General features: G+C 38.6%; 1 protein-coding gene across 1 annotated transcript; it reads right to left on the reverse strand.

The window, feature by feature from the left end:
* Positions 1-868: 868 nt before the first annotated feature.
* Positions 869-1,951, reverse strand: LOC149830741 (uncharacterized protein At3g28850-like). The gene has a single exon (XM_090015522.1). It carries the CDS (start codon positions 1,949-1,951, stop codon positions 869-871), a length of 1,083 nt encoding a protein of 360 aa, XP_089871648.1.
* Positions 1,952-11,486: the final 9,535 nt, after the last annotated feature.

An 11,486-nucleotide genomic window follows, 5' to 3' on the forward strand; every position in this document is an offset into this window, starting at 1 on the left:
CAGGGGCAGATTGGTTCTCTGAGTGTGCGTTATGGAGTAAGGGCTCTACCCCAAGATCTCGGGTCTTGGCTTGGTTAATTTTGTATGATAGGATTCAGACTCACAGTTATTTAAAGAAGTTGGGCTTTCAGTTTTCAAGTTGGTGTATGTTGTGTCAAGATGCTGAAAAAACTACTTTTCATTTATTCTGGTCCTGCCCAATCTTCGTGGCCCTATTTAATAGCACGTGGAGATCTCCGAACGTAATTGTCAAAGAGGAGTCTTTTGCGCTTGATCTGCTTCTAGGTCCTATTGAAATTAGATGTTGCAAGCGGTGGACACTGATTTGGAAGACATGGTTGCTTACTACTTGGTGATTTGTTTGGATGGCACGCAATGATGCTACTTTCCGTCAAATTTCGGTCGTCCTTAATAATCTTGTCCATAAAATCTTGGTTGATGTATACGCGATTCTACGAATGCATCTTAGAGACCTCTCCTTCCGTCTGAACAAGTTCACTCATCAGTGGTTCCTTCTTATCCACAGGATCCTTGTTTGTTGCTAGCTGGCTGTAGTTTCTTTTTCTTTTCTTTTGCTTTTGTTTTTCTATATTTTAGTTTTGTTTTTCTATTTTGTTCGTTCATGGGTTCAACATTTTGTTGATCTTCACGAGTGATAATGTTGATCCTCTCTCTCTCTCGCACACACGCACACATCCTTATTTTGACAGGGTACATTCTGGAAAATGACTTTCACAAACTGCCCAGCATTGTTTACGGTATTTTACACACTCAATGCCAACAGCTTAATAATAAACCGGGATAAACTCGATTATGAAAACCCCAAAAACAAATGAAAAAAAGAATGAAACCAGCAGACAGAAACAGTTCAAAGACAAATTGGACACCGAATCAGTCCATTCTCGTTACAATGTGGGCACCTCATCATCGTCATGCCCGTCTTCTCAGAGCTTGCGAGCTTGCGACTGCCGCTGCAATCTAAGCACAGGACGAAGCGGATACCACCACATCCATCGCACGCTCTATAGATGTCGGGAACACCTTGCAACAGGGCTACCAGTTTCCCCTGTTCGTGGAGTCCCAGCACCTCTTGTGCCCCACCGATGAGCCTCCCCTTGATGAACAGCCTCGGGGGCACAACCGCAGCGGCCATGCCCATCAGGCCTTTCAGTTCCTCTTTGAATTGCATGTGCATGGAAACATCCCTCTCGTCAAACGCTACTCGCAGGCTGCCGAGAACATGCCTCACTGTGTAACACTCCTCGAACGTCTTCCTGATGGCCCTTATTGTGGTTGTGTAGAGCACCACCGATTCCCTTCCCCCCGGCGGACATCTCTCTTCGAATTCCACTAGGGAGGGGTTCGCGGCGGCATGGTCTTCTTGTTCTGCTCTCCCTGTCTCGGCCGCCTCTCCTTTCTTTTCCGACTCATGACTAAGGATATGGTCCATCACCGCCCTCTCAAAGGCTTCAAGGAGCTCAGGATCAAACAGGTTACCTGAACCAGGACGCGTTCGTCGCACTGGTACGACATTCAACTCCGAAAGAGGGACGTTGCCATTTTGGGTAGCAGCATACATCATCGTTTTTGAACCATTGAATTCTTTCTCAGGGAACAACCATTGCTTAGTGAATCTCGGTGTGATGTTTTCTTTGTTATCAGACGCATGGGAACACGTCAATTTTTCTTCTTCTTCGAGGTCCCTCATAAGCTCGGAAATGTCTATGATCTCCGGTTCTGCTTCGGCTTCTGAGAGAGGCGTGCAGCAGCGGGCGGCATCCTGGATTCTTTCTTCCTCTTCTTCTTCTTTGCCGGCCGAGAAATTCTGCGTGGCATCCGCGGAGAGGTCGAACCCGTATTCAGCTTTCACATGTAACACGCGATCTTGCTTGAGAGAAAGGGGTCGCATGGTTTTGAGCCTCTTGAGAAACCTTCCCTTCACTCCCCTCATCTTTTAGTAGCGTGTGCTTGTCTCGGACGGCAGGAGAGTGGTCGGATTCCGGTCCAAGAAACCGGCACCGAGAGAGATTCCTTTTATTCTTCAGTCAGTGAGATAACGTCCACCAGGCCGCCGCTCTATCCTCGCTGTGCTGCACAGTGAGATTATCATAACGGCTATATAGTGAAAGGGGGTTTCGAATTTTAAAGTCGCTAGGGACCAAAATTTTCTGCACAGACCACAGGGGCAGGGCCTCCTGGGGGGACCCATTGGGCCGAAAGAACAACGGTCATAATTCTTATTTTGGGTGGTAGCAATGATGCAACAAGTGTAATATGGCCCTTTGTGTTATCCCCATCCCACATCCGTCCCAATTAGAAAACGACCTTGCTCCAAAGGATGAAAAAAATCAGATGGTAAATAATGTGGTTTTCCCGATTTACCGAATCTAATCTTATCACATCCGACCAAGGACTAGAAGTGGAACCAACCAACCATTTTTTTTTTTGAAAGGCAACATGGGGTTAGGCAGACCTCCACCAGTTATTCAACGTACCACTGGGCTTTGAACCTGCAACGTCCCACCACAAGGAGACGTTCACTGACAGCTCCTACCAACCATGCGAAGCCCTCCCCCTCCCCCTCCCGTTGGTTGAACCAACCAATCTTACACTGCTTGTTCATGCTACGCTATAGAAGTTCGTTAAAAAACGAGAAAATGGGATGCCTTGGATTTTCGACCGGGACATTGCCCATCCGCGTTTATAGAGTGCAAACTGGATGAGCTTCCACTGGGGTAGTTGGTACCTATGCAACTCGCACATCTAACTGGGTTTCCTAATTTATATTGAGGTTTTTTTTATGCAGCATCCCCGCAGGCATAAAATGCATGTTCGCTGACCATCATCACCCAACCCATCTCAAAAACTAATTAGATGAATGTGTCACGGGCTAAAATTCCAAGGCCAACTTTCGTGCCTTTTAAGTTAAGGAACGCTCGTGCAGCACTAACCCTTGCAGCCTAGTCAGCCTCACCGCACATGTTTTCCACACGTAATCGAAACTTCAACTTAGCGAACTTTTTTTTCTTTTAAGAGATCCTTCCGACATGATTGTCGTGCATCCAATAGTCACTTACGTGCATAACCATCACATACCGGCTAGCACCTTCAACCCAAATAACCAAATACATCTCGTCGCTCACACATGCAAGTGTATATTGTCAACAGCCAAAATGTACCTATACGGCACTACCGACTTAAACAATATTCAACACGGGTCATGAGGAGCATGGCGCATCCCCAAAGCCTTTACCGATGCATGTCAAGCCCTCAAGTGTCATTGCGAGTCACATTTCCTTAATTCCAGTCACCCAAGCCAACAACGCACGAATGCCTTAGCCTCGCGTGCCATGAAGCATATTGCGACTCCATGCACACAACACCGCAAAACCTCATGTAAAACCCGAAAATTTTTAGAAAATTTAGAAATAAATAAAAGAAAAATTTTCTTCAAAATGAAGGATAATATTATATTATATTAAATATCTTGGATCCGAATATGAGCATATCGAATCCAATATGAGGATTTAGATATAGCAAGTGGGTTTGGATTCTGGACGGATCTGAAACCCAGTTGGGGTTGGATTGAACTTTTAATAGATCCAATATGGTGTAACCTCAATCAAGATTTGGAGTCCAGTTGGAAAGTCTCGGAGGATCCAAAATTTTAGGAAGATCTAACCTGGATCCAAGATCCATTAGAAAACCCGTTTATATATAAATAAATTAATGTAGACAAAAATACAACAAGATATGAAGTGGTATTATGGTGAGGTTTGTTGCTTTCTTGTGAGGCAACCTTAGTTCAAATCCCCCCCCCCCCACACACACACACACATACAATTTTAGTAAGATGATACTACCTTTCTTTTTTACAAAAACACCTAACGTCTATATGTGTTTAAGTAAATTAAAGAAGACTTAATTTGCAACAAAACAAAGCATGGTACACTGGAGATGTTGGTTGCCTCTTTGGGGAATGAATTGAGTTTGAATCCCCCCACGTACATGCTTCTTTTTGACATACGTTTCTAATTAGGCAAGAGATGGATCCACCTAAAATCTCAAAATAGGAAACTTAATTAGGGTTTGAAATTGAAATCTTGAATTTTTAAGACATGAAAGACCTTTCCTATATAACACGTTTTTCTTTCCTATAGGTTTAATATAACATTTTTTAAGAATGAAAGGTTGAAAAAACTCAATTGGGGAAAGTCATCAATTTTTCTTCCATTACCACAAATTTCATTGGTGGATTCATGATGGTGGCCATATATATGTAACTAAAAATTGGGAAGAATAAATATGGGATGGTATAGCCCATGTTTTATACAACCTCACCTTTCCTCTAGGCAATGTTAATTGCTCTTAATACCCACATGTTCTTTTTGAAGATGACACAAAATAAGAAATGGGGTGAGGGGCAAAATGGTGATTATCATTTTTTATAACTTTATCAAAAACGATAATCTCAAGTTATTGTTATCATCATTATCCTCATCAAGAGGGAGGACGGTTTCTAGAATCCAAAATCTTGGCATTTAACCAAGAAAGATAAAAAAGGGAAGTGCAGAGTTGCCAAAAAAAAAAAAGGTACACGATATTTTTTTTGTGTTGCTCTCTATCTTTGTCTTTCTCTCTCATCTCACATGTCTCTCTCTCACCTTTCATTTTCCCCATTCTTCTCTCCCACATTGGGAGAGGCTCCATTGGTGACCATATTGGAGGAGGAAGGTTAGATAGTGCTAAAAACTACCAACCGGTGTTGAAGGGGAGCACCGGGACTGACGATGCCTCAAGACCAGCCTATCGGTTTTATGAAATTTTTTATTTATTGAGATGTAAGAGCATTTTATCTTTATTTGTATGCTTAGTGACATGGAGTACATGTATCCATCATATTGTTTGAAAGTATATATGAAAATATATATTTACTCAGCCATGGTATTTAACCATGACGGATCGAACATCCAACCAATCCCTTCTATTAAAAAAATATGTGCAGCATATGGAACTTGTGTTGGAACATGGCTCGGTATGTGTATCGGACTACCCTAGATTGTAGGATCGATATCATAAGTCCAATAGCTGTTTCACTTACATATGCATGAAATACAATTAAAAAATTTTATTGGGTGAGTATACATCTTAGCCTGGCATACACCCTCGTTATTGGTATCCTAGAATGATGCTGGGATGGTCTATTAGATTAAGTTTCCCCTAAAGAAAATAAAGTATATATATACTGGTTTATCAAACAAGGTGCATACATTCATATTGATGAATGCGGCATGCATGATACCGTAGGGTGATTATTGAAATTAAGTTCTAAGAATATATGTTGTGCATACCATGCATTGTTTAGAAAGTCTTTTCCTTATGTTAGTTTTCAAAAAAAAAAGAGTATATAGTCATGATTCTAGATTCATGCTTAAATTAGATTTAAATCATTTGTACCCATGTTGTATGTAAGTATGATATGGTGTCATGACATGCATGATTGTGTTTTGATTCCTCCCATACAAGTTATGAAATTATATGAATACGGTTTTGTTTATGTGGTGTGCTTGTGGTTCAATCACATAAACATAGACTCACGGCTGGCACTATCATCTCTCTTGATATCTCCCATTTGAGTTATATATATATATATATATATATATATATATATATATATATATATATATATATATATATATATACACGATGTACAACTTTGTCTATGTGGTATGCTGGTTGGTTAATCATTTAACATATTTCGACTTGCAATCACGTGTTTTGATTCCTTTCATTTAGGTTAACAAAATGTATATATATTAACAATAAGTACAATCGGGGTAGGTGTTAAATATGTATGAACAGAAAATAAATTTGTGGTATTAAATCATATAGTGATTATCAAGTGCCGATGTGATTTTTGGTTTAGATCTGTATAAAAGAAAATTTATAAACATGCATTTCATACTGTAGTGTGATAAGCGTTTCATTCTCTAGGTTATTTTGAGTCTGGACACATTTTGAAATAAATTTGTAATTTCTGATCATATGGGATTTGTCATATTATCAAGAAATTCATTCTAGATCTATATACAAACAGAAAGTAAATATGTATGACCAAAGCATATGGTGATTCGACATGTGGTTCATCATGTATTTTATGATATAGTTCATATATGGAAAGGATAGAATAAATTTTTTTATATATCATGCTATCGGTAAATTCCTTTAGATCTGTATAAAAATTGTATATACAACTATACATAATCGGATAGCATTGGGATCGAGCACATACACTATGGTGTTAACGTTTGGTTTTAGTTTGAGCCAGTGCAAATAGGCATGATTGAATTATATCAAAGTTGCCATGTAATTGATGCCCAGGCAGTGTTGAGCGAACTATTGGGTGTTGCAGACCTGAACCTTGTTCCAATGGGTCTTGTCGTAGGCCCAGTTCACCTTTCAAAAAAAAAAGACACTGGGTTATGTTGGGTGTAGCAGAACTAAATGACTAGGATCGGATGCAGTCCGACTGGAGTTTGCAAACCCCCAATCAGTTGTCTCTCCCTTATTGCTAAGCAGGTGTGACACCCTGCTGAGCACAACCATTATGGTAGGTTGGTACGCGTCCGCATAAACTCGGCCTGACCCTAACGCACCATCCTATTGGTGCGCCTATTTTGTGGGTGCAGCAAGTCTACCACTGGCTATCGCAACTCAGCTTGTTTTTCAAAAAATATATATAAATAATAAACTATTAACATTTATTATTGGTTGTCAACATAATACGCATATCCATGACGAGCATGCGATAGGACTAATGGTGGTTCGCTACAGCCTAGTCGATATATATATGTATATGAGAAGTACATACATATATATTTCACCTATTTGAATAACAAGGTTTTGGAAGAAAAAATAGAATAATATATTTGAAATAAAATATTCATTTCTTGTATGGACTGGTTGTTTGTTTAAATCCTCAAAAGTATTGTCGTGTACTCAACTGGATGGTTGTTCCATTTGAAAACCCGATAAAATGATACAAGAATGTTATGTTATTATTCTGGCCATTTTGTTATTGAAATGAGTGTGCTGGTGTATGCTTTTACAAATACAATTTTTATCACATGCACATAAAAAAAATATTATGCTATAACTGAGCTTTGGGAAAGAATAAGATATCAATAATACTATTTGTTTCACTTATAAATTTGGATGTCATGATCATGCTCAAGGTATAAACTGCCTATTGTTAAATGCATGTATTTGATATTTGCATAGTATAAAAATTTCAGGGTCATGAGTATACTAAAGTTCAAAACTAAGCATGTGGTTCCACCAAACCTTTATAGTGTCACACAAACACTTATGAGATTTATATGTGGCCATAGCTCTATATTCTGCTTCAGCACTGAATCTAGATACAGTATTTTGCTTCTTGCTTTTCCATGAAACCAAGTTACCTCCAACAAACACACAGTAGCCAGTAGTTGATTTTTTGTCTTCACTTTCAGCCCAATCTGCATCAGAATATCCTTCAACACTAATATGTTCATTCCTAGTATAAACCAATCCCTGACCTGGATTTTTCTTTATATATCTAAGAATACGTTCAACAACTTTTACATGGCATGATTTTGGAGAATGCATATGTTGGCTTGTGGAACTGACTGTATATGAGATATCTGACCTGGTGGCAGTGAGGTATATAAGGTGTCCCACTAACCTTTGGAATTTTTCAATCTCTTTAGGAGGAAGAACTTCTTTCATTAAAATCCAATTTGTTATATGCTTCTATGGGGGTGTCAATAGGTTTAGCTCCAAGTTTGCCTGAATCTTTAAGGCGGTCTAAGGCATACTTTCTTTGACTTAGAAAAAATCCCTTTTGTGAGTGAGCAACTTCAATTCTCAAAAAATATCAAAGCTGCCCGAGATCCTTGATATCGAAAGTTTTATATAGATGTGCTTTGATCTTAGAGATTTCAAGATCATCATTGCTAGTAATGATAATATCATCTACATAAATAAGGACGATAGTAATTTTTCCATGGGAATGAAGCACAAATAAGGAATTATCAACTATGTATTTCTTAAAACTTTTTCCTTTTAAGGCATGACTTAGCTTTAAGTACCATGCTCTGGGCGATTGTTTTAGGCCATAAAGGGATTTTCGGAGACGGCAAACTAAATTAGGATTACCTTCTTGAGGATGGTCAAGTGCATGTAAACTTCTTCTTTGAGGTCTCCTTGAAGAAATGCATTTTTGGCATCCACATGATATAATTTCCAATTGAAATTGCTAGCAAGAGAAAGAATAATTCTGACTATAATTATCTTTGCCACAGGGCAAATATTTCTTCATAATCTATCCCATATGTTTGTGTGAAACCTTTGGCAACAAGGCAAGCTTTAAATCTATCAAGAGTCTCATCACTCTGAGATTTTACCTTATAGATCCAACAACATCCAACTGTCTTTTTTCCTTTTGGGAGTAAACATATCTCTCACATTTTATTCTTGTGAAGGGCATCTAATTCTTCATTCATAGCTAGAACCCAAGTGGACTCCTTTTTTGCTTCTTGATATGATGTAGGTTCCTTGTATTTGTCAATGGCACTGAGACAGGCTAAATATCCTTTGGACAAGCAGTTGTATCCAATGTAATTTTCTATAGGATGATTCGTGGAGATGTAGGTGACAAAATCATTGAGTTGGCTAGGGGGTCAAGTGAGTCTCCTCGACTTTCTGACATGTGGTGGAGAGGAACTTTCTTCTTCATCTTGCCTCATGATTTCTTCTCTCGTATTTCTCCCATTGGGACCAGTTTGATGTTGTTCAGACAAAATGATATCACTTAACCAGTCAATGCTAGGAAGAACAGGTTGATTCTCCCTCTGAAAATCATTATCAATCAGCTTAGAAGTAAAGTAAAGTATATCTTCATCAAAATGCACATCACGAGAAACATATAAGCGTTTATTATGAACATCGTAGCACTTATATCCTTTTTTAGAACTAGAGTATCCAAGAAATAAACATTTAATGGCATGAGGACTGAGCTTATCCTTCTTGCTAGAGACAAAAATGGTACAACCGAAGGTTCTTAAGTGAGAAATCTCAATTTTCCTTCCTTTCAAAATTTTCAGGGGAGATTTATTTTTCAAACCTTTGCTAGGAAGTCTATTAATAAGATAACATGAAACAAGAACTGCATCACTCTAAAATCTTTTTGGTATATTCATTTGGAAGAGTAAAGCTCTGATCATTTCCAAAAGATGTATGTTTTTTTGTTCCGCGATACCATTTTGTTGAGGTGCACCAACACACATGAACTGATGGTCAATACAAGTCCATTTTTTAAATTCTTTAAAAATTTGATTATTAAATTATGATCCATTGTCGGTTCTAAGAGCTTTGATTTTGGATTCATATTGAGTTTCAACCATAGTGTGAAACTCGATAAAAATTTTGGAACTTCATCTTTGGTTCTAAGAAGATATATCCAACAATATTTGGAGTAATCATCAATGAAAGAAATATAATATCTGTACCCAGAATAAGCATCTACAGGAGCATGTCCCTACACATCATAATGAATTAATTCAAACATATGAGTCGTCATGCTTTCAGACTGAGAAAAAGGAGCAAAAGGAGCACGAGCTAACTTAGAAAATTTGCAAGTATCACAACTACTACAATCAAACTGAATATCTGGAAACAAAATTTTAAGAGCATGATCTGAAGGATGTCCTAATATGTAGTGCCATGAACGACTGTGTTCTTTATTTTCTGCTACTGATGCATAACTGCTGAGATCAATTTTGTAAAGCCTTTCTGATTTTTGGCCTTCACCAATCGTCTTTCCTGTTTTTTCGATTCTGAAAAATAACATTAGTGGGAGAAAAGATAACATTGCAGTCAATGTTTTATGTGATCTGACTTACAGATAGGAGATTCGACACAAGATTTGGAATATACAAAGCTTTAGAAATATGATCTTTAAAAAAGAATTCACCAATTCCTTGGACCCGAATCATATGTTCATTGGCAATGACCACCGGCCCTTTGTTATGAGTCGAGCTCAACTTATTGAGGGTAGTTTGAGAACATGACATGTGATCTGAAGCTCCATTATCCACTATCCAAATTGAGTTAGAATGGGAGATAGATTTACCTGAGTCGGTGATGTTTGGAACTGTGTGAGTATTTGTAGCAAATGTCATTCCCGCCTTACTGTATGTATCAAAAAATTTGGCAAGCTTTTCCATGGTAACTGGAGTGCCTGTAAAATCTGGATGGTTAACGATGTTGGCCGACTCTTTAGAGACATGAGTCAACTCTTTTGATTTGTATTTATCGATTCTGTTTGGTTTGCCATGGAGAATCCAACATTTTTCCCTAATATGACCTTCTTTACGACAGTAAGTACAATACGATCGTCTACTTTTATTTTTTTCAATAGGATCGCCCCCCTCGTTCTTGGTGTTAACATGAAGAACCACTCGATCAGGAGTCTCGATGTTTGTGATGGATGGATCAGCAGGATTCATAACATGTTTCCTGGCTTCCCCCTTTAGGATAGTGGAGCAAACAATGTTTATAGGAGGCAGGTCTTGGGTCATCAAGATTTGGTTTCGAAGACTCTTAAAATCTGGTCCAAGATCAGCGAGGAATTGAAAAAAAAAATCTTGCTCTTTAAGCTTTTGAAGAGTTACTGGATCAGTCACCGTGGGTTTATATGAATCAAGTTCATCCCACATGCTGCGCATAGTACCCAAATACTCACTGACGAACTGATTTTGTTTTCTGAGATTGTTGATTTCTTGAGAAAGCTGATACATGCGGGCAACATTATATTGTTGTCCATACAGTTCCTTTGCGGTTCTCCAAACCTCTTCAGCCATGTTTAAGAAAAGGAAGCATTCAGCGATCTTGGGCTCCATAGAATTCAGAAGCCAAGATATAACAAGATCGTTGTTGGATTGCCATTCATCGAACTTGATATATGTGGTTTCAGGTCGTTGTAATTTTTCGGTGATAAATCTGGATTTTCCCTTGCCACTTAGAGACAAGGCGGCAGATTTAGACCAGGACAAGTAATTTTGCCCATTTAACAGAATAGATATAATTTTCAGAATGGGACTTGTCTGATCTTGAACGAAGATACGTGAGTTGGTGATATTGTCGTCAGCCATGACGAATGAGGATATGCAACGGAAGCCAAACACGCTAGAGCTCCGATACCATGTAGCGATTTACGAGTTAACTCTTTAGCGACTGTAGCGATTTATGAGTTAACTCTGTAGCGATTTATGAGTTAACTCTTCAGCGACTGTAGCGATTTAAGAGTTAACGCTACAGCGATTTACAAGTTAACTCTGTAGCGATTCACAGATAATGAGAGACAGAAATTTAACATGGTTTGGCTATGAAAGCCTATATCCACGAGACAACCCACACCTTCATATATTTCTCATATAATTTTA

Source organism: Nuphar pumila, chromosome 8 (genome assembly GCF_984573655.1).
Source record: "Nuphar pumila chromosome 8, dmNupPumi1.hap1.1, whole genome shotgun sequence".
NCBI lineage: Eukaryota > Viridiplantae > Streptophyta > Magnoliopsida > Nymphaeales > Nymphaeaceae > Nuphar > Nuphar pumila.

Coding starts and splice junctions, on each gene's coding strand:
- LOC149830741 (XM_090015522.1), bottom strand. CDS start 1,951: ATGAGGGGAGTGAAGGGAAGGTTTCTCAAGAGGCTCAAAACCATGCGA.